At 44.4% G+C, this 24,635-nt stretch overlaps 2 protein-coding genes across 2 annotated transcripts in view; both read left to right on the top strand.

Moving 5' to 3' along the window:
• LOC127578526 (uncharacterized) overlaps positions 1–5,740 on the top strand; it is a 37,446-nt gene extending 31,706 nt beyond the window's left edge. Inside the window, 2 exon segments of the mRNA XM_052030666.1 lie at positions 390–487; positions 5,548–5,740. Coding sequence (XP_051886626.1) covers positions 390–487; positions 5,548–5,740 — 291 coding nt within the window.
• The window catches only part of LOC127578525 (transmembrane protein 178B-like), a 271,840-nt gene continuing 252,607 nt past the window's right edge, over positions 5,403–24,635 (top strand). Inside the window, 1 exon segment of the mRNA XM_052030665.1 lies at positions 5,403–6,288. Coding sequence (XP_051886625.1) covers positions 5,910–6,288 — 379 coding nt within the window. The 5' untranslated portion in view covers positions 5,403–5,909.

The raw sequence follows: 24,635 nt of genomic DNA, 5'->3' as shown, positions 1-24,635 counted from the left end.
TGAACATCTAGACCTACATCTCTCACCTCAGCTCCCAATGTGGTAATGGATAAGGCAGTGCTTCCATTTGCAAGCATTATTTCTGTTCCTGGTTTCTTAATCACTGTTAAAGCCTTGAGAATAATTTTTGAAGTCTTTCTGGTGCTCTACACACTTTTCTTCTTCTGGATTTACTCAAGGGTTTGTTGAACACTTTCTTCTATGAGTTTTCATTCCTAGGGATAGATATGGAACTTCCTTCCATCTGCTCATTGTTTCCATTCTGTGTTGACAAACCTCATTTCTGCTGATGTGAGTGATTTTGTTGTAAATGGTATTGACTTATTCTCTTGTATTGGAGCTGCTCTCAGGCATAAAATGATGTTTTTTTTCCTGTTCTGTTCTGACAGAATCACGTCAGTACACACCTCCTCCTTAAGTCTGTTAAAACATGTTCCATGGATTATGGCCTCTGTTACTCAGCAACTTTCATCATTTGTTCACTCAGGTTTGTCCTATGTTCTGTCATGAGAGGAGTGAAAGAATTCATGTATTGGAATAGGCCTAGAAAGCTTCTCTTTCTAGTTCTTGGTGTTTTTATCTCCTTTGTAGCCGTGACTTTTTCTAGGCTTGGTTTAACTCTGTTTGGCATGGATAATATTTCCAGGGACAGCTAATCTTTCTTTTTTATGATGCATTTCTCAGCATTTAGTTCGAGTTCTGCCTTTTCTGGTTCTTTCTATTGCTTCATGGAGATGCCAGTAAAAGACCTTGTCATCCACTCCTTGAACCTAGATCTCATCTGCTATGCCTACTGCTGCCTTGCATCCTTTGTAGATCTTGTCCACTTCCAGCTGAAACATATCATGGCTTTTTTGAAGGCCTAAAGGTAGATGTTGGAGCTTGTATCAGAAGGTGCAAAGGAATATTGGCATAGTAGATGAGACTTAGATTAAAGGAATTGGTGACAAGTGGTGTTATGTACTGCCAACAGTGAAGATTGCTCATCAACCTTCTCATTCTAGTTCCCATTTATGGTACCAGGTCTGTTGAAAATTTAACCAATGCTACAGTGAATTGTTGGGTAGTGTTTCCACACGATGACCTGATTAAAGTCATTTGGGTCTAGGTAACACCCCAGCCGTCAAAGGGGTTCTCTCTCTTCACAATGGAGTTCTCCTGGTAAATAGATTTAGTGAGCTTGTCTATAACCCCTTCTGACCCATCCCTTGCAACTTCTTTAGAAGCTTTCTATTTAATGTGATTGACCCACTTTCCCTATAAAGTATCACTGGCTTCACTTGGAGGTCAATGGTGATGTGATCTTCAAAACCTTCAAAACTTCCAACTGTGACATCAAAAGCTTCTGAAACATCTGCGTTTGATCTGTTTTGTCAAAGTCAAAGTCAAAGTCAAAATCTAAGTCAAGTTTATTGACATATGCACAAGTGCATGTGTGCACAGGTGCAATGAAAAGCTTACAGCAGCATCACAGGCACATAGCATCATACAAGCAACATTCACAATATAAACATAAATTAAACATAAATTGTACACAATTTTTACAAGAATGAACACAATTAGAACAAAAAGTTTATTTTATTATTATCATATTATTAGTTTTTATTATTATATTGCTTTTTGTTGAAGATAGCCCTTTTCCACTCTATTTACTTTATCTATCTATCTATTTATTTCTGATCTATTTATTTGTTTTTGGTAACATTGTAATTTTCATGTCTTGCACTGTACTGCTGCTGCAAAACAACACATTTCACGACAGAGAGAAACAAAGGACTGCAGATGCTGGAATCCAGATGAAAAACACGATGATGCTGGAGGAACTCAGCAGGCCGGGCAGCATCTGTGGAGAAAAGCAGGTGGTCGACATTTCGGGTCAGGACCCTTCTTCAGGACTGAAGATGGGTAAAGGGGAAGCCCAATATATGGTGGGGGGGTGGGGGAACCAGAGCAGTGATAGGTGGACAAAAGATGGGAGGCGGGGTGGGCACAGGGTGGTGATAGGTAGATGCAGGTAAGAGATAGTGATAGGCAGGTGTGGGGGAGGAGGGGAGAGCAGATCCACCGGGATTTCACAACAAATGTCAGTGACAAAAAGACCTGATTCTGGTTGGCATTCAATTATCAGTGCCACCTCCTCCACCTCCTGGTTTAACTGAAACCCACTGTACTTCCTCACATCTCCTCTGACCCAAGGAGGCAGGTCCTTCCATCTTTGAGGTACAGACATGCAGCTAACAGCCAAACTCTGGACCCATCCTGGCAACAATTTCTGCATCCCTTTCTGCATCCCTTTGATTTGGGTCATTCCAAGTTCTGGAAATTTGCCCTTTGGATATCCATAATCTTTTAGGTTTCTCAGGAAGACCTTTCGGGATAACCTGATTTGTATAATGTTACTTTCTGCTCTTGTATCCAGGCTTAGCTTGTTGTCAATGGGTGTGGATTTATCCTTTTTCTGATCTGGACAGTTGTGTGGATTTCATTCCTCTTCTTTAGCCAGAGGGTGGTGAATTCGTGGAATTCCTTGCCAGGTACAGCAGTGGAGGCCAGATCATTGGAGGCGTTTAAGGAAGAGATAAATAGATATCTAAATAGTCGGGGTATCAAGGGATATGGGGATGAGGTCGGAAATTGGCGTTAGGTTTTATTTTGCCCCCCCCCCTCAATTTCTCATTTCTTTTTCTTTTTTCCTTTTCTTTGGAGTAGACTCGATGGGCCGAATGGCCTACTTCTGCTCCCTTGTCTTGTGATCTTGTGATCTCTGGGAGACCCCTCCCCCGAAGATTTCAGTATCTGCTGTGTCCTCACACTCTCTGCCAATTTTCATGGTCTGCGTGACCTGGTTCCCTCCCTCTGCTATCGGTCCCTGTATTCTTTTGGCATTTTCTCTGGAGATTTACACTTTAGTATGCACGTCTTCTCCCTTCGGTTGAGTTTTACACATGATGGGCACGCCTGGTATTTTCTTCCTGTCTGAAGTCATCATCCTGCACTGCCTTCTTGCAGTCTGGGTTGTATTCTGTTGTCTAAGCTGCATCGACTTTGCATTCTCTCCCAGGATGGATCCAGATTTTGGCTGTTTGAGAAGAAAGAGCCTTTATCTGCTTGCTTGTGCTCTTGACTGTTTCTGTAGCTTGTACACCAGGAAGCTCCTCTTCCTCCATCAAGACTTTCTACACATCTGGGTGTGCTGAATCCCCAATGAGTTTGTCCAAGAATATTTGATCCATTTCCTTGAGCTTGTACCTGTGTTTCCAAGCCTTGTAAGAAAACCATGAAGTGGCTCAACTTGTTCCTGCCTCAGGCTCTGGAGCTCCTATCTGTAGATCCATTGATTCAATTTTGGCTCAGTGCTGAATCTTTCAAAGATCTTGTCAAGACGTTTAGTCCCTGACTCACTTAATTCCCAACTGTTGAAAATATCCAGGCCTTTCTCTCCCATCTGCAAGAGAATGTAGCTGACCTTCATGCCTTCCAGAAAACCATTCATTGTCAGTTTACCTTTTCGCTTAAATTTCCCAAATGCCTCCATAAATTCACCAGTCTCCCAGCTAATCAAGGGCTGCCAATGTGCAATCATTGCCAATCATTGCATCTCTGTCTGTCTGTCTGTCTCTTTCTCTCTCACACACACACATAAACACACACACACTCATCACAGGTTACCATTAGATTTTTTTCTAAAGCCAAATCCAGCTTTCACATTATTCATGTGATATGGAATTTTCCTCGCCAGACAACTGCTACCATGTCAAATTTGTCTTCCCAAAACTCTCTTAATTTTACTTTAAGATTCAAATTTGTGGTTAACGTTGTTCAGTTTCAGACCACAGGTCATGTATTGCCTGTAGAATGTTTTCTACACCAGTAGCTGGTGGGTACAGTGACGCCAAACTATATTCTGTACCCGCTGGGAGTGCAGATTCCTGCTCATTCTTGCAAAGACATAACGCTGCACCTACCTCGGCCTCTCTTTTTATTCCTTTGCCTTTCAGCCCTGTCAATAATGGTTGATACGGTGCCTTTCTGAAGGATGAAAGAGTTCATTTCTTTAACTCCCCTCGCACCTTTTGCCCCGGGCGGAATTTCCCTCCGGTGCGAGTACCCCCGACCAGTAGGGCAACTGAGCTTTTCCTCGGACGTTTATCAGCGAGTAACATGCACAATATGCTGGAGGAACTCAGCGGGTCGGGCAGCATCTATGGTGGGAAGTGAACAGTTGACGTCTCGGCCCTGATGAAGGGGCCTCGGCCCGAAATATCTACTGTTCATTTCACACCCTGTATGCTGCCCGATTCGCTTGAGTTCCTCCAGCTTTGTGTGTGTGTGTGTGTGTGTTGCTCCAGATTTCTAACATCTGCAGCCTCTCCTTTGTGTCTCCACGTTTATAAGCGAGGCAGGGTCGGGATTCCCCTCGCTATGGTGGCCGTGGGGTCACCCCCAACCCCAAGCCCTTCCCAAAGCGGGCTCCGTATTAACACAGAGATGGTATTCCCACCGCTGAGAGCGGGACGGTCCGGAAATATAACGGTCTAATGGACTGATAACTTCAAGCCATTTAGGGGTGCACATGACATAATCCCAGTGAGAACCCCGGTGTGAAAGGACTAACCCACAGCAGACTGAGGACAGGCCCCCCAGGGTAAAACGCGGGTCCCAACTTCGTTAACAGTGTCCCCCTCCCCCCGATCCACGCATTCCCAGCGTGGTACTGAACCTTAAAGGCGATTGATTTTTACCTGAACAATATATCTGAAAGTAAGCAACTGATAAAAAAAAAGCACATTTGAAAGAAAATGAATCCTTGACCATCTTTTGTAGATTATCCCCCCCTTTCGAGGTTATCTGACAGGTGTATTATACTATGAAAACTGATTCGCAAAATAAAACTCTCCCTTCACCCTCCACCCCAACGTCTTAACCCTTCACCGTTCAGTAGGTCCAGCGCCGCTTTAATGCCAGCCTGCTCCACAACAAAGCGCGTTTTAATTAAACGGCCATAAACCAAAATAAATCCGGACTTTCAACGGATGCCAGTGTTCATTTTACAAACTAAAAAAGCGATTACCTGAGCATCAAACGCGTTTTAAAATACTGACACGTTTCATTGTGGATGTAACATTTCGCTAAGGCGTGGCTTGCCCGGTCTGTTATAACCTGGGGGTTGAACAAAAAGGGACTTTCATTTTATCTTCCCTTGAGCACAATGCAAAACATTGAAACCGGGGCATTGTTCTCGGTGGCCGGAGCCGGGATCTCCACGGCTGGAAGGAGGCGCTTTGCAGCACGCACATCCGACGCCCTCGCTTTAAGGAGGCGGATAAATAAAATATGATCCAGCCTTCGGCTGAATTACATCAGTTCTCTTCCCCCCCCCCCCCTCCCCTCCCCTCCCTCCCTCCCTCCCTCCTCTCCGGCTGACTGTTGTATTTCATTCCTGGGGATCTTCATTCCGGGGCTGCACGGTTGCTTGTGACTGCAGATCATTATCTGTTTTAAAGCAGGAGGCTTTTGTTTTGTTTTGTTTTGTTTTTTTTTGTTTAGACTGCCACTGTGCACACACCCGCCCACCCCAGTCTGCTTGTCCCGGAGACCGGCGAGGGAGTCCGGCGGGCGGGCTGAGGGGGAATGGTGGAGAGCTCCTGACGTGAGGCGAGGCAGATGCCAGTACTCGGGGCTGCAGCCCGTTGACGCGGGGACCACCTTCTCCTCCCGCGCCGAGGTTGGCGGCGAATGACCACCCCCCTCCTCCCCTTCCCCACCACCCCCCTCCTCTCGCTGCTCCCCGTTTGTGTTTCCCCAGCCTCTCAATCTCACCCCCCACCTTCCCCCCCCCCCCCCCCCCCCCGTGCTTTCCCCACCCCCCCTCCCGCTGCTAGGATGCTGAAGGCTGTGGCGTGAATGAGATGGCAGCCGGGCGGCTCTTGCTGTACGCCGGCCTCTCCATGGCCCTGTGCGCCCTGGGCATGTTGGCCGTGGCCATCTGCTCCGACCACTGGTACCAGACAGACGCCAGGAGGCACCGGGAGAGGTGCAGGAACTACGCCAGCCGCACCAACCACCCGGGCTTCATCTACACCTCCAACAACCTGCCCCTGCGCGCCAGCCGCCGCCGGCTCGACCGCTGGGAGGAGAGGCTGCTCGGCGCCCGCAACCGGCGCCAGCTCTTCGCCATGAGCGCGGCCGACGAGTGCGGCAGGATGTACAACTCCACCAATACCGGCCTGTGGAGGACTTGCCACCGGCTCGGCTTCGACCAGGACATCGCCGAGCTCATCGCCAAAGGTACGTGGGGCTTCTGAGGGAAGGGGGGGGGGGGTGGATGATTGGGTTGTTTGTGGTCCACCACAGGCCCTTCGGCCCTTCCCGCCTGTCCTATTCCACCCAGGCTGCCCTCTGCCCAGCTACATTTACCCAACCCCCCCGCCCAGCAAAGCAAAAGTCCTGGCGTTGAAATTGTGAGTTGACCGCTAACTCCACACAGCTTTTGGAAGAGGGAGCTCTACATTACTCCAGCACCCTGTGTCCAGGAGAGCTCCCTGGTCATTGCCATCCTCCCCTTTTTCCTAGATTTCCCTCGCCCAGCCAAATAGTTTCCTTCCCTCTTGCCTATAATCACCCCCAAAGTCTCCAACTAGCTACCCAAACACTCGTGGAAGGTGGGGGTGGGGGTGGTTGGGGGGGGGGGAACGGTGGATATAAACCCGTGCAATGGAACCTGTGCTCGTAGTTTAACCCCCAAATGGGGTCATTCTGAATTTCTGGTAATTACCTTCTACTTTAGCAGGGGAACTGTGAGTGACTGTGGATAATTAATTGGGGGCAAGGGTCAGATTGGACGGGCCTTGAATGTTTTTTCATTGCAAATGCTTCAGCGAAGTTATGTACGTCCACCCTCCAGGTTCAACACTCACTGTATCCTAGCTACAGTGAAGTCAGAGGCTAGATGCTCAGGAACCATGTGAAATTTTCTGAACTCTTCACGTTTCCCCTTTACCCACCTCAGTCAGACGGGATGACATAAATATCCTGCAGGGGACTGTTCTACCCTGGTCTGTCCTCCCACAGGCATTCTGTCACCAGTGGCAGTTCTATAGGTGATGTCCGAGCATTGGCTGCCCGTTCGACTGTGGCATCAGCTTGTGCTTGGTTCTTCCTTCAACTAATGCCCAACTGCGTGATTGGGTAGCAATCAGGAGCGGAATCCTGGCCTTGATCTCTACCTACCCTGTACCCTGGTCTCTGATCGCCTAACCCAGCACCAACTGAGTGGGTGACGGGAAGGAATTAAAAGCAGATGCATCCGAATAGCATAGGAACATAGAAGGAGGAGTAGACCATCTGGCCTCACGTTCCTGCTCCATCATAACAATAAGACCAGGGGTAATCTTTTTTTTACCTCCGTGCTACTTTCCTGCACTAACCCCAGATTCCTTGATCTCCTTAATACTTGAGAAGCAAATTTCTGGGTAACACAACAGAGCAAACATTTGCATCTAGACCCAGATTTTCCAAAATAAGGTGGCATCGGTACCCAGTGGCCGTCTGGGATTTTGAGTACTGGTTGACATGGTCTTTGCATGGTCTTTAGGTGGGCCTAAAGACCATGCTTCCTGTGGAATAAAATGAAGCTGATGTGTGGTGACTGAAAGTTTAAGGTTTTCCGCTTTAGACCGCTGGATGTCAACCTCACCAGGCCGATGCAGGCAAAGGGTTCACTTCTTGTTGTTGAAAACCAGAGCCTGGGATCAAGAGGCCTCCGAGGTATGAAAAGGGTAGGAGGGAAGAAGAATTCTCGTAAGGTCTCACCGTGTGTTTGCAGGTGGCAGGAGGAGGGAATCTGTGAGCGAGGGGAGGAGTCCCATGGGCTTGAAGTGAAGTGGAAGGGATGGAGTTGGAGAGTTGGTGAAGGGTACATGTGACCAGCGTAGATTCCAGTATACTGAGATTACAGAGAGGATGGGAGATGGCACAGTTCGCAGTTTCAAAGGGACGAATGGAATTCCGTCATATGTGTCTTTCTCATTATGTTCCCTGGTTGGAGGTGGGTGGCTGTGTTTGTGCAGCTCTGTAACTGAGACTGCTACCAGCTGGCGTACACCTACGTGGGTGGAGAACAGTTAATTGCTTCTTGAATTTTCAAAGCTTTTCAGAAGTGTTACAATTAAACAAAAATTTAGAGCTGCGAATCCTGTAGGATGCTGGTACTGGTAACAATGTGAGACTCAGGCTTTGGGACCCGTCCAACCCCGTCAAATCGGCATCATGAGGACTAGTCAGTGACACTGCATTAGAAACACTTGCCTGAGACATTGAACTAGAAGAGGCACTGATCACTTACAATAAAGTGGTAGCAACACTTAGTTACGTTGGATGGGAATTATTGGCTTGTGATATTGGATGTTAATCAGTTGCTGAAATTAAAGTATTGTCACTGATCACTGACGTTAGGTAATAGTACTGGTTAGCAATATCGATATAACTGTATTCTTTACTGAGATTAGACAGAAGGAAGTTAAACCACCAACAGTAACATTGGATTGGCAGCATCTTTCATTAACATTAGACTGTTTGCACTAGTCAGTGATATTAAATTGCTCCCGTTGTGTAATAAAATGAGATTGCCAGCACGCTTAATCATATTTTAATACAGTAACTGGTTAGAGACAATAGACTCCTCTTGCTGTTTGGTGAAATGACACTGCTCACATCAGTGAGAGATGATAGACTGCTATGCTGGTTGGTAGCATTAGACTACAAGCACTAGTTGATGACATTGGATTATCAGCACTAGTTAGTGAAGTTAGTTTACTCACAATCATCAGAGATGCTTAATTGCTAGCAATAGTTATCAATGTTGGACTGCTGACAATAATTAGCGATATTAGGGTTCTAGCATAGGATTTTGATATTTAACCAATGGTACTTATTGGTGACATTAGACTGTTGGAGTCTGTTGCTGACATCTAGCACTAGCCGAGTGACATTGACCATCACATTAGTACAAGTTGAGGCACGATCAGTGATAGCTAATTGATGGTGGTAATTAATAAAACATTTTGAAATGAGGACATCATCATTGTTTTATCACTGTTTTATCAACAGTGGATGGTGTTGCTATCCTTGCAGTGCTATTTAGTGATACCAGATTGGTAATTCTCATCAGTGGTATCAGACTGTGTAATATCATTATCATCTGTTAATGATAACAGAACTGCTGGTGCTGGTAGTCATGCAAGTCTGGTGGTACCAGTTCTTGATGTTAGGCACTGGTGATTGGTTGGCAGTGATCAGTGGTTAGTGATATTGAATAGTTAGCTCCAGTGAGTATTGTTAGGCCCTAAGCATTGGTCTGTGAAATTTTGCCCCATCTCTAATTAATGACATTAGACTAGAACTCAGCAGAAATAATGAGGAGGTTACCAGATTTAAAGAACTTTGCTCAGGAAGAAATATTGGCTGGTCTGGGGTGATTTATGTTTAATGGAGATACAGAAGGGAGATTCAATTGAGCTGTATAAAGTTATGAGACACTATGACGAAGAACTATTATCCTTAACAAAGAAGTCCACATCTAAGGGTGTAGATTAATGGATGAAAAAGGATTACAGCCAATTTGAGGGAAGGGCTATTCAGTCAAAGAGTGGTAGGGACCTGAAACTCCCCGGCTGAAAGTGATATTTCAAATACTTCTGGTTCAGCACCTGCTATGATATAACTTACAGGGCTAAGGACCGAGTGTTGGAAATGGGATTCGTCTTACTATTTCTTTTTTGGTCTGTGTGAATGTGATGAGCTGAGTGTCCTCATTCTGTGCTGTAAATTTCTATGATTTAGAACTATCAGTTAAGCACTGTTAACTGGTTCCAAAAGTTACTCTATCTTTGCTACCAGTAGAATATTTTTACCTGGTTTGTGATAAGGAATTGTTAGCACTGCTTTGTGAGGATATATTACGAACAGTTCTGTTGAACTGTTGGCATCAGTAAATCCCAGCACATATTGGTGACGTTAATTTGTTGCGATACGAGATCGCAAATGCAAGATAGTAGTTTGTTACAGAACTTGGTCTGCTAATGCTGGTTAGTGTTATTTGACTGCTGGTGTCATCTGGCACTGAGTTGACAACACTAGTTAATAAGACTGGTGGATAAGGCTTCCAGTAAGGAGCAGCACAATTGTTAATCATTCTCAATAGTTCAGGAGCAGTGGAAGGGATCCCATTTATTTCAGGAGTTCATTGTTAAGGCTACATTGAAATATTCGGAGAGGATGACATTAGATCTTAAGGAGGAGGAAACATGGGAAGATGATGAGCTAAACGATTAATTTGTCACAGTGGGAGCGTGTATTCACAGAGGAGAATGGCTGGCCTGTTATCTAATATAGAAAAGGCAGAGGTTTGTGGAAAGTATCCTATCAGCATGAAGCTGGTATTGGACAACATTTTCAGGAGTTATGATTAAATCATCAAAGAGATTAGTTCATTCTGTGCAGGTCAAAACAAGACCACATTTAGCATGTTGCCTGTGGCTTTGTCTGGGCTACTGTGGTTGAGGAGAAAAAAAAAACAAAGAATGCTCTGGGACTTCAGGACTTAATAAGAATGAGCAAGCTGAATTAAAACTCGGGAGCGGGTGTTGATGCAGATCCACACACTGCAGCTTGGCTCCTTGGTGTACGACAAGAGGACACCAGTATTTCGGTTAAACGGATCTTGCTCAGTCACAAGGTGGACCAGACACCAAAGAATAGATCATAGAGTCTTGTAGAGATACAGCTGGTACAGCCCACGAGGTCTGCAACAGCCACCAAACATCCATCCACACTAACTCTACATTTTATTCTATCCAGATTCCCATCAACTCCCTCCCACCCCCCCCCCCCCAGATTCCACCACCAACTTACCCCAGGGGCCAATTACCTTACCAATCTGCACATCTTGGGGATGTGGGAAGAAAGTGGAGCACCCAATATAAACCCACACGGCCACAGGGAGAACGCGCAAACTCTACACAGACAGCACCCGAGGTCAGGACTGAACCCCGATGGCGGGAGCTGGGAGGCAGTGGCTCTACTGTGCCACTCTTCTGCCTTGTAATTTCGTCGTGCCTCGCAAAATGTCCCACTGTTTTGCGGGGAGATTTCACTTGCATTTTCAACAAACCATCTGCGTTGAATGGTTTTCTAATTTAATTGGCTATCAACCATGCCTCAGTGGTTGCACTGAGTCGGAAGGCTGTGAGTTCAATCCCCACTCCAGAGATTTGAGCACATGTTGTTTTTGTATCTTCACCCACTTGCCTTGGGAAGTGGTGTGAAGTAGTGGAAGAATTGTTAAACTAGTTAATAGTCTGACAGGTGGCAATGCTGTTGTTTTCCTATCTTCTCTCTTTCCTTAGAGATTATTGTTAACCTGTGGAAATATTTGCAGCCTTATTTAAATATGACGGGTCTGAATGCAAACACTTCTTCCCCTGGCAGACCTAATGATGGTCATATACGATGGAAAGTTTTATGGATAAGGGGATATTCAGACACAGAGTTGCAGTCTTCATTTGTATGGGATTAACACTGTGTTTCATTGCTAGAGATGTTGGTTTTGTGGATGAGTTGCTATTGGTGGTTCAATAAACAGGTTTATTTGAAGAAGAGTATTACATTTTGGTACCCAGATCTTCCTTGACTAACAACACTCAGAATTTTGTTGTTCCTTTGTTGTTCATGGGATCATGGCATGTACAATGTTTAAAAGGCTTTGGTATTCAAAATTATTCCCTTCTTTAAAGTGGAAGCAATGAGACTGGATCTGCCCAGGTTAGGAATTGAACCTAAGACTTTTTGGTCTGCGCGCCTCACTATTAGGTAGTTATAGTCCAATCACTATGAGGCAACATATCTTCGTTTATTGTGAAATGACCAATCCATGAACTTCTTAAGGGACATTGGAGTGTAATACACAGTTAATAAAACCAATATCTAGCTTCTCTTAAGCACAAAAATCAGACTCCAATTTTGTACCTTATTACAATGCAAGAATATTATGCCACTGCTTTAGATCTGATCTGTCACCAGTAGGTCACTGATACCACAGTTAGTGAACAAATAGTCTTGTCACAGTGTAGTCACCTTATTTGACAACAGTAGGCTCACCCCACTGTCATCATCCAAATGTCAATGATGGTGTCACTCCACTGGTAATGATAGTGTCAACCTTCTGTAACTATTGCACTGTCAAAGGCAGTGTCACTCCATCGTGAATAATAGTATCACCTTATTACCACAGCCCTGATGTCACTACACAATGGTCAAGTGCAATGGCATCCATCTATCACTACTGTCAGAGGTCGTGTCACCAGACTGTCATAACCCCACTATCACCACACCACTGACAAGAACAGTGTAATCCCAGTGTCACAGAATAGATGGTAATGCCTTCACCTTTCTGACCACTCCATTCTGAATGTAATCTCACAGCCTGATCATGGCACTCTCATTTTACAATGAGTGGTCACCTTGCCATTGATTGTCATCCACGCCGTCGCTGGTAATTGATCCCCCCCTGCTGTTAACTTCCTCTGTCAGTTGTAGCCAGATCTCTCTGTGTTAGTATCACCCATTGCTAGTGGTAGTCCTACCAACAACCAATGGTAGTACCATCCTTTTGGTTGCCAGTCCTACCCTAAAGGCAATGGTAGGTCTACCCTATTTCCATCGGTAACATCAGCTCATGGTCAATGGTACTTTCAAACCATTGTCAATGCTAGGTCCACTTCATTGTCAACTGTAGTGCCATCCCAGTGTCAGCAGCAGTCTCAGCACCCTGTTCAGGGTAGTCCCACCAACAGTCACTGATGCACTACTATCAAGGATGTGTTATCCTTGCTACTCTCAATAGAAGATCTATCCAACTGTCAATCATAGTCCCACACCTGGTGTCCCTAGTAGTCTTATTTATTGTCAGTTTTAATGTTAACCATTTTAAAAGGTTACCTTACCCCATTATTAATGCTAGTTCCAAACTAATGCCATTGGTAGTTTCAATGGGAGTGCAACACCACAGTGGATGGTAGTTTTACCCCACAGTCAATGACAGTTCTACTCATTTGTCACTGGTAGTCTTACTCTGGCAGTCAATGGCTGTCTCACACCCTACCAATGATAGAGACATCCCTCTGCTAATGTTGGGATTGACTACTGCTGATAGCAGGGTAGGACTCATTTGCTGTATGGGGGAAGGTTGGCACAGACAGTGATATAAAAATGCTGTTGACAGTATATGGAACTACTTTTGACAGTGGCACAACTGCGGTTGGCATTATCAATAATACTGCCCTATTACCATTGATAATGAACTATAACTGCCATTGACAAGGGGGTAGGATCAGAACTGACTGAAGGTGTGACCACCATAAGACAGGGCGAGTAGATTGGGACCACCATTGATACCGGGCTGTGATCATAACTGATAGCACATTGGGATGACTATTGACTGTGCCTTGGGTTGACTTTTGAGAGGGTAAAGTGGATGGGGTTGCCAAAAGCACTGGGGTCACACACCTGTAGAGAATAGGGAGCAACTATTTTTATAGGACAGTGGGAACACCATTTATAGTGAAGTACGGATATCGTTGAAAGTGGGGTAATTGGTCACTGAGGCACAGGTAGCAGTTTCATTTTCAATGGAATAACACTGCCATTGACAAAGGAGTGGGAACTGCCGATGACATTGGGTTAAACTAGGATCACTGTCAATAGTGCATAACATTCTCATTGATTATAAGGTGGATAGCCATTGACTGTGGGAAGTGGAACCACAAGTGACCGGGAGTGAGAACAATTGGCAGTGGGGGTTCCATTGATACCAGGATGGGGCATCTGGCATCAATATGGGGTGACTACTGTTGACAGTAGGATGGGACTATCTCTGATGTTGGGGTAGAAATGGCAATGACATTGAGCTGGGAGTGCTTTTGATGTCTGAATGCTGTTAGCTGTAGCATAGGTTACCATTGTCATTAGTTAGGCACCACCATTGACAATGGATGATGGTGAAACTGTTATTTTTGTGAAACTAGCATTGGCAGGGAATACCATTAATATAAAGAGTTGGAGTATCATTGATGGCAAGGTCTGATGGCCATTGAGAGTGCAGGAAGACTACTACTGAGTGTGGCGTAAGCCTACCATTGGCATTTTGGTAATTTGCCATTCCATTGCTGTGGGAGAAATAAGCGTGGGTGATACTACTATTGTCAAAAGGCTGAACCTACTATTGACAAATGAGTGGCACTATAATTTATGGTGCAGGGGAACAGCCACTATCAATGAGCTGGCTGTCCCATTCTCACAGGGATGCTGTAGGTTGGGAATAGTATTGACAATATGGTGCGATTACTGTTGAGATTGGTTTAAGAATATCATAATCATTTGGGTGGGATTACAAGTGGAACAAGGTCTGTGAAAGTAGGATGCAATATTATTCAGAGCAACCTTACGATCATGGAGAGTGCAGTGATACTTGCACTGACTATGGGGTAAAACTGCCACTCTTTGTGGATAAAGACAATCATTGACAGTGGAGTGAGGCTACTGTTGTCAATGGCTTTGGGTTAAGTCTACCATTGATAGTGATGTGGGACTACAACTGAAAGGGGATTAAATGCCATTGATAATTGGGTGGGATTACAACTGAAAGTGAATAGGTTTCCGTTGTTGGTGAGGGTAGATTACCCTTGACAGAAGGTTGAATTGCACTGGCAGTGGGGTAAGGCTACCTTTGACGACGTGGTAAGACTATATTGGACAGTAAGGTAGACATACCATCGGCATTGAAGTAAAACTATCATTGAGACTGGGAAAAGACTGTCATTGACAGTAGTTGCAACTACCGTTGACTATGGGGCAGAACCGTGAATGACATGGGATGTGGGCATTTTCCGTTAACAGTCGCAAAGGGATTACTATTGATGTGAAATCGGACTACGATTGGTGGTGTGGAAAGATTACCAATAACAGGGACGTAGCAGTATTACTGGTGGTAGGATGGAATGACAGTGGTAATTATTAGTGCAATTCACAGTGATAATTGATAAGAGCCTCCAATGGTAAAGGAGATAATATCAGTATTGGTTTATTATTGTCACTTGTACCGAGGTACAGTGAAAAACTTGTCTTACAAACCGATCGTACAGGTCAATTCATTACACAGTGCAGTTACATTGAGGTAGTACAGAGTGCATTGAGGTAGTACAGGTGAAAACAATAACAGTACAGAGAGAAGTGTCACAACTACAGAGAAAGTGCAGTGCAATAAGGTGCAAGGTCACAACAAGGTAGATCGTGAGGCCAGAGTCCATCTCGTTGTATAAGGGAACCATTCCATAGTCTTATCACAGTGGGATAGAAGCTCTCCTTGTCTGGTGGTACGTGCCCTCAGGCTCCTGTATCTTCTACCCGATGGAAGAGGCGAGAAGAGAGAATGACCCGGGTGGGTGGGGTCTTTGATTATGATTGATATCAATCAGATGATTGATAGTTGATCAAGACTATCACTGACAATAGGATGGTATTACCCTTGTCACTGGACTGGGGCTACCATATACCAATTAACCCTGGGGCTGACAGTGATCTGGGGCTGATGTTGCAGTGGGATTATTATTAAGATACTTGACAGTCAGTGCAGATACTGTAGCCAGATGGGCCTGTTTCCATGACTTTGACTCTGTTTAAGCCCTGCTGTATGTCCGTGGTAGCTCTGTGAAATTATTCCAGTAACCTGCCTTAATTTTGGTGGCATGCCACCATCAATGGTGTTGTTTTACCACTTTCAAAGGCAGTCATACAACAAAGATAGTCCAACCCAGGTGTCAGTAGTAGTCTGGTGTTGTTGTTACTCTCAGTGATACAACCTGCTATCAAAGGAAATAACGTTGCCACTTTCAGTGGTGGTCTTGCCCCATTGTGAATGGTCGTTCCACCCACTGTTAATGATATCCCTTACCAAGGTCAATATTAGTTCCATACCAGGTGTAAGTAATATTCTCACCCCACCGTTAATGGCAGTCCTGCTTCACTTTAATGTTATCTCAGTCCAAAGTTAATGGTAATCTCGGCCCAGGGTTGCTCTATCTCCAGGTCAGCAGTAGATCCAGATTATCATTAGTGTTGGATTTGACTGTTTTAATTAGTTTGTTAACATGTATAGTGTTTAATACACCTGAAGTGGCTGTACATGGTATAACCGATTTTTTAGCTTATTGGTTTGTCCATCAGGTGAATGTGTTTTCTCATTGGTTGGTTTTGCCACAGGTATCTAATAGGTTTCCTGATTGGACTATTGTTAGCTAAGGAATACCTCTTATCTCAGGTATAAAAGGTGTCGTTTTTTGTTAATCACTCTCTTGCTCCCTTCCCCCCTGCCCACCCCCTGCCCACCCCCCCCCCCCCCCGGCCTGAGCTCGTCTTTAGTTCCTTTGTCTTGGCTCATCTTCCAGTAGTAAAGCCAGTGCCGTGTGCTCTGTGACTGTTTCTTTGTTTTAAACTTTTCCAATAAAACTTTGAAGCACCAAGTTGTTTTGAACTCATTCTTGGACTCCTGAAAGAACCTGCAGATTTGAAAGTAACCGGATCCGACGTTAGATGGGCCCATCCTGCTGTCAGTGATGGTTGCACCCTCTTTTATTGGTAGTCTCACCTCATTTTCAAATATAATCCTATTCCACACTCAATGCTGTCAATGGCTGTTCCATCCTGTTGTCAGCAGTACTTATATCATTGCCAACAGTCATCCCAGCTGACTCCCTGCATTCCTTTGATGATTGTAACAGACCATGCCCTCTCAAGCCTCTGACAACTGCATTCCCACTGTTACCCTCCCTACTGGTGGTACTTTCACCCTATTAGCACAGGATGCTCTCCCTGACATTGCTCATCCCACCCATTGCTGGCCCCGTCCCATTGAAGGTGCTGGTACCCAGCCCCCCCCCCCCCCCATTCAGTGCCAGTCAGTCATCCACCACCCTACATTGGTGCCCCTCCCTCCCATCCACCACATCCTTCACTGGTCTGTCACCCCTTGTCAATGCTTTTTCCAGTTCTCTCAGTGGTAATCCCACCTACAGGTAATGGTGGCCCTATCCTTTTCAATCAGTGGTGGCCCCAATGCAGTCTAAGTGTCGGTCTCAGTTATAGTGTCACTGCAGTGTAAAGAAAAGAGCTCCAGTCTACACCAATGCTGGTCCGACACTATAGTCAGGTGTCAGGTGAAGTCTCTCTCCGTTGACTTCATCCCACAGTCTAGATCAACCCTATCGTCAATGATAAGCCCACTCTACTGTCAGCAGTTGTGCTACACTATTGTCACTGACATTATGATTGGCAGTTTTACAATATTACTGGAACATTTCATGGCCAATGGCAATCCCACCCTGTTGCCAATCATAGTGTTCTCCCTCTATCAATGGTTTCATCTGTGACAATGGTCAGCAAACCCAGTGCCAGTGCTGGCCCCATCCTTTTCAAATTGGTTGACCTAAGCTTTATGCTTGGTAGTTTTAGACCTCCATGTCTGGTAGTCTGATCCACTTCCAATGATTTCCAGCCCCAAAGTCAATAGTAGTGTTGCTCTCTGGTCAATGGCAGACCCTCTTTCACTGATAGGTTTATCACATTATCAATGGTAATCTTAATTTACTGAGAATCCCATCCTTAGTATCTTTGGTATCTAACTGTGCTACCAATGGTCATCCCAGCCTACTAACCATGATGTTTCTCACACATTGTCAATGGCTCCTTTAGACCATTGTCAATGGCAACATCACAATGCTGCTTATAATTGTCTTATAACTGTCGATGTTATCGACAGTTCCACTACACTGTTTGTGGCAGTCCCGACTGTGTCAGTGGTCGTCTATCACTAATAATGACACCCCACAAACCTTTGTACTCATGCTCCAGTTAATATCAGTCTTGCCCGATAATCATGTGTTTTCCTATCACAATTTCAATACCTTCCTGTTGTTAATTTTACCATAATATCTGCGATAGTTCCATTCCGTCAATGATAATGCCATAAGGTATCATGAAGACATCTTCAGATAAAGACAGTGGCACCAGCTGGATCTGGCCATGGCTAGAATTGACCCTCCTTTAAAGTATCCTCAAAATGGGAAGCTATCTAACAATATTTGGTGTGCAGTAAAGTCAGGGTGCAACCCTTGAAACTTTTCTCTTCAAAGCATCAGTGTCCGCCATGTTGCCTGAATAGATAGGAACCAGCAGCTCCTCAATTCCACTGAACAAGCTCTCTCCAGCATTTCCATATTGCGGAAGTGAGTTTTTTTTAAATTTTATTTACAGCGTGGTAACAGGCCCTTCCAGCCCAACGAGTCTGCGCCGCCCATTTTAAACCCCAAATTAACCTATCTGTACATCTTTGGAATGTGGGAGGAAACCGGAGCTCCCGGAGGAAACCCACACAAACACGGGGAGAACATACAAACTCCTTACAGACAGCGACGGGAATCGAATCCCGATCACTGGCGCTGTAATAGCGTCGCGCTAACCGCTACGCTACATATAATTAGAGAGCACTATCTACAACTCTGCACTCTCTGTATGTTGGGAAACAAGGATAGAAAAACGCTTTTACTAAAACATTGCAGATGCTGGAAAGCTGAAACAAAATGGGATGTAGTGGATGCAGTCTGCAGGTCAGGCAGCGTCCACGGTGAGAGAAATACAGTCGATGCTTCAGGTCAAGGATCCTTCATCAGAAAATGAGAAAACAATTTGCAGAGGGGGGGGGGCGGTGGGAGAGAACCGAGGAAATCTCTGTCAGTTGCAAAGGTAACAAGGATTTTCAAAGACTGGTAGTGGAAACAGAGGCAAAAAACCACACCTGTGGAGTGGTTACCTGAAGTTGTTAAATTCTGTATAAAGTATGGAGAGTTCGGTGTACTGAGATGGAAGGTGTGGTGTAACTCCTCGAGTTCACGTTGGGATCATTGGAGCAACGTGGGAGGCTGAAGACAAGGAGGTTAGGGTGGGAACAGGGCAGAGAATTAAAGTGCTGACTGGTTTCTGGTCAACACTGGGCAGCACAGTGGTATGGTTAGTACAGCTGGAGACACAAGAGATTGCAGACGGTGGAATCTGGAGCAAGACACAATCCGCTGGAAGAACCCAGTGGGTCAAGCAGCATCTGTGGGAGGAAAGGAATTGTCGACGTTTCGGGTCGAAACCCTGCATCTGGAATGGTGATCCCACCCTACTATTAAGAGTATCCTACTCCATGTCAATGGAAGTCCATGTTGGTCTTACCTCATTGTCAGTCGTGATAGCAACTCTTTGGCCCCGAAATTGATGGTAATCCCCACTCAAGGTCAATGTTGGTAGCAACATTGTGGTGCCAGAGGATTGGAGGACTCCTTGTCTTGTACTATTGTTTAGAAAAAGAAGGACTAAACAGTAATAACAGGGTAATAGGGTACTAACAGGAGGTTAACTTAAGTGGTGGGTAGATTATTGGAATCAATTCTGAGGGACTGTATAAAGCTTCATTTAGAGAGACACAGATTAGGATGGATGTGTTCAGAGAAGGCCATGTCTATCTTGATTAAATTTTCGAGGAGGTGGCAAACAGAGTCAATGTGTGCAAGCTATGTGGATTTCAGCAAGGCTTTTAGCTAGGTCCTGCATGGCTGCTGGTCAAAGTATAAAGGTGCATGGGATCCAAGGGGTGGGGGGTGGCAAACAGGACTAAGAGTTGGCTCACTGGCAGGGAGCAGAGGGTAATGATTGATGGGTGTTTTTAGGACTAAGGGCTATTATTAATGGGGTTGTACAGACTCTGTACCTGATGCCTTGATTTTTATAAGATATTAATGAAGTTTATAGATGATGCAAAAATTGGTTGTGTGGTTGGCAAGGAGAAGGGAAGCTTTCGACTCCAGGAGGACGTAGATGATCAGTCAGTTGGATGGAAGAGTGGCAAATGGAATTTAACCCAGAGAAGTTGGAGAGGAGGTGTGTGGTAATGCAACTGGGAAGATGCAACAAAGAAAAGGAATATAGAATAAATTAGAGGATTTGGACAGAGAGACCTTGTGGTGTATGCCCAGTGATCCTTAAAGGTAGCAGGGTAAGCAGATAAGGTGCCTAAAAACTCACACAGGATGCTTTACTGTATCAGCCCAGCAAGGAAATGTATTTTATGTCTTTCCTTATGACATAGAAGGAGGTCATTTCGGCCCATCGAGTCTATGCCAGCTCACATTGTCCCATTAATTTTTCCCTGTTAGGTATGGGCAGGGATATTACGCTGGAGCTGTATACAACACTAATTAGACCAGCGTCTGAGTACTGCGCAGAGTTCTGGTCAACACATTACCGGAAAGATGTGGTTGCACTGGAGAGGTTGGAGAGGAGATTTAGGAAGACGTTGCCACAGCCGGACAGTTGTACCGATGAATAGTAACTGTGTGAGCTTGGGTTGTTTTCTTTGAACAGGAGTGGCTGAGGGGAGACTTACACAAAATTTTGGGAGGTGTAGACAGAATAAATAGGAAGGAAGATTTTCACTTAACTGAGGGGCCAAAGACTGGAGAGCACCCATTCAATGTAGAAGGATTGGGATGAGCTGAGCAAGAAGTTTTTCATGTACAGAGTGGGATCTGGAACTCATAGATGTAAGAATGATAGAGGTCAAAACCCTCATCACACTTAAACTGTACTTTGATGAGTAGTTAAAGAGCTGTGACATGCAGAGGTATATACCCAGTGCTGAAAGGTGGGATCAGGTTGTAAGAGTGCATTTTTTTACTTGTACAGACATAATGGTCTGAACGTCCTTGAATTCCCACTCACTGGATAAGTAGATCACCAGTCACCTCCAGCTTCCTCTGACTACCCAGTATCAACTGTGCCTCAATTACTAGCAGTAGCCTCCGAGTGTGAACGTGATGGGTTTAATCCAACCAAAAAATGATGCTTGGCACACCTGTGAAGCACTGAGGAATTCTGTATTGCCTTCCAGAGAAAACGTTGAACCGAGGCCCGGTCTACACACTGTATCAGGGCGTCAAAGATCACATTGTACTAGTTTGGAGATTGTCCCCGTTGTCCTACCAGTTGTGAGCCCACTATTAATATCACTGATAAACCCGATCATTTGGCCTTTCTGTTTGTGGCAGCCTCCTACAAATAAATCAGCTACCATGCTTCCTACATTACGGCAGTGGCTTTAAAGTGCTTTGGGATGTCCAGAGGTTGCAACCAAATATTTTTTATAATTCCTGGCTGTGGTCTCGGAGAATGATTGTGCCTTTGCTCCTGCAATACAAACTGCCTGGTGCGCTGCGTCAGGAATGGATGTGTGTGAGCTTCATCGAACCATCCCCCACCCATCTCATTGCCATCAACAACCTCTCCCTTAGTTACTTAAACGCTAATGTCATGTTAAGATGCCGAGGCACAGGCGCGGTGGGAGAAACGTGAGGCTTTGTTGATTTCTTGGTAGAAAATCACTCAGTGAAATTGTTACCTTGGAATTAATTTATGTGACATCTTCAGAATCATTTGAAACGTCTCTAAATGCTTAACGTTATTACCATTCGGAGTGACTGTAGGGAAATCAATAATGTGTACATTAAACAATGAAAATGTTGGTGATAGGGTCACAATAGCATATAATGTTTTATGAAAAATCTGCATTAATGTGTCTGGAAAATACACAGCTAAAACACTGACTGTTACACATTGGACAAGGAGGAAGGAAGTGCAAAACAATCAGATTGGAGCTACATGAAATGCTAAAATTGCACAGTGCACTTTACAGTGACAACACTTATCTTGCAGCTGTCAATTGAGTAAAATGATGGTGCACACACTAAATCCCAGCGACCGAGGAGCTATCCAGGGTGCTGAAACATTGCCAAGCTCCATTGAGCTGGTTGCATCAATTACTCCTGGAGGAGAAGCTGATCCACACTGGTTATTCATTCATTTAGGTACAGGATCATTTCTGGTGGCACTTGGAACATTTAGAAGGCAGGTGATTGGAAATAAGTGACATCTGGTAGGTAATCTTGGAGCTTGGTAAAACTGAAAATCTTACGGTCACTCGACAGCAAAAAGCTGCCGATGCTGGAAACCTGAAACAGAGAATAAATGCTGGGGATACTCCACAGGTCGGGCAGCATCTGCTGAGAGAGAAAGCAGAGTCAGCATTTCAGACTGATGACTCTTCATCAGAACTGGAAAAATAAGAAAATTTGCAGACAGGGGAAAGAATGGAGAGATTAGAGGGAGTCTGTGATACGATTAAGCCAAGATTGTCTGGGTGACAAAAGTGCATGTCAGTTAGGCCACAAAGGAGCTGCAAATGTCACTGCAGTTATGAGAAAAGCTCAGGGGCAACCATGCACTTAATAGTACATATTTGATATTACATTAAAATTGTGTCTATTTTTGTGGATATATTTGTTTGCATCTCCAGTCCTGAGTGATGCTCATTTTGCAGTGAATTGGATATGAAAAGGTGCAATAAATGCTTCAACCAGCATGCAGCTGAGGTATGGGAAAGGGGAAGTGCTATGCTTCTAACTGCTGGTCCAAATCCAAATTAGCATCGCATAAACTGAGTAAATGCAATGTGAGAAATATACTGAACAGGCACCCACACAGAGCAGATGCTAAAATACTCTGCAGCATATTCCTGGGATACTACATCTGTTTTCTATGTGGGATAGAACATCTGTGACTTGTATTCGCACCATTTAATTACCCATGCCACTAGCTTATAGCATGTGATATAGTGTACCATACATTGCAGAACTAAACAATAAAGAATGCACATCAAGTCAACCAACACCAGAGATGAAAAGCTAAGCAGACCACTTGCGATAATGATTTGCTTTTGAGATATTAGCCTACCCTTCTTCCTTAGAGCATCAATTCCTCACAATTGATCTACAATGCCTTTATGATATTATTTTCCTCCTGAGCTGAGAAACTGGCACTTTCTGATTAGTTTCCAGTGCCTACATTGCCACTAGCTCTTTTGGCCTGGTTCTGAGCTCATACATCTTCTTTAAAGTACTTAACAGAATGTAGCTCAGTTCCTGTACTTGCAAAATAAACAAGCAACTTGGAGAACAATGTGCAGAATATGCCTAAGATAAAAAGTTCTTGCATTTCTTTGGCACGTTTCACAACTACAGGAGTGGCCAATGCATTCTGAAGTGATGTCATTATTGTGACATAGGGAATTTCAGCAACCTATTAGCATACAACACTCCTACAGTTCATCAATCAGGCAAATAACCAGATGATTTCTTTAGTGATACTTAAACAATTAAAAAATCTTGGTCGGGACAACTCTGATTGATGTGGAATCTACCTGAAAGGACAAAAGTGCTTAACATGTCACATGCAAGTTGTCAGCTCCCTCATTACTGCATTCCCTCCGCAGTCCACAATTTGTGCTTAGATCTCCAGAGTGGAATCTGAGCACCTAACCTGCTGACACAGGGAAAATTAGGTCCACTGAGCTACCGCTGTTGCCATGATTGAGAATTAAAATGGAAAACAAGGGAGACCAAAAGTACATCTGGAAACCAATGATGTAACACAAAGCTGTTAGTACAACTTTAAAATAGGAAGGTATTTGAATTCTTTGAAGATGTAACAGGAAGAGTAGATGATTTTGGACTTTCAAAGGTCTCTTGAAAAGGTCTGAGGGAAGTGGTGGTGATGTGACTAAATCATCAGACTGGCAATTCTGAGACCTGAACTAACAATCCAGAGGCCTAAATTCAAATCCCACCATGGCACTCAATTCCAATTAACAATCTGGAATTTGGCTGAAAAATAATTAGCCTTCATTATGATGACCACAAAAACTGTTGGTCTGACATTGAATACATCAGTGCTCAGCGAAAGAAACCTGCCATCCTTGCCCCTACCTGGCCTCTATGTGACTCCAGACTCTTCCCAGGTATTTGACTTTCGAGTACACCCTGAAATGGTCCAGAAAGTGCCACATTTGGACAAGGAAACTCTACCCAAGAACACTTGTGGAGTTTTTTCATCAGAAAGACTGTAATCATTCAAGAAAGCAGCTCACCATCCCCTTCTCAAGGGCATTTGGGGATGTGAAACAAATGCTGACCTTGCCAGCAACACCCAGTCACAAAACAAAAACAAATAAAAGAAAGGAGCTACATAGTAGACACACAACTACATTCAGAACACTTGGATTCAGGGGATGGGTCACAGAGTGAATACAGTGCTGAGAACAGAATAGAAAATTGAATTTGGAGTAAGCTGAGTCTCTCAAATTGGCCAAATATGTTCCACCGGGATTGACACTAGGACCTCTGATGTCCATAATTAATATTGATGATTTGGAATATGAACCGGAAATGCAGTTTATGATCTTGAAGACAATATCAAATTGGGTGGTGTGGTTAATTGAAAAGAGGATTGTAAATACACACAAGGAGACATCGATAAGCTTGTAGCATTGCAGCTTAATTGGGAAATGAATTTCGATACGAAAGTGTGAGGTGATGTACTTTGGTAGGAAACCGGACTCCAGATAAGAATCTAAATGGAACAGAAGGGCAAAA

Source organism: Pristis pectinata, chromosome 15, assembly GCF_009764475.1.
Source record: "Pristis pectinata isolate sPriPec2 chromosome 15, sPriPec2.1.pri, whole genome shotgun sequence".
Classification (NCBI taxonomy): Eukaryota; Metazoa; Chordata; class Chondrichthyes; order Rhinopristiformes; family Pristidae; genus Pristis; species Pristis pectinata.
This window is presented reverse-complemented; position numbering and strand designations above follow the sequence as displayed.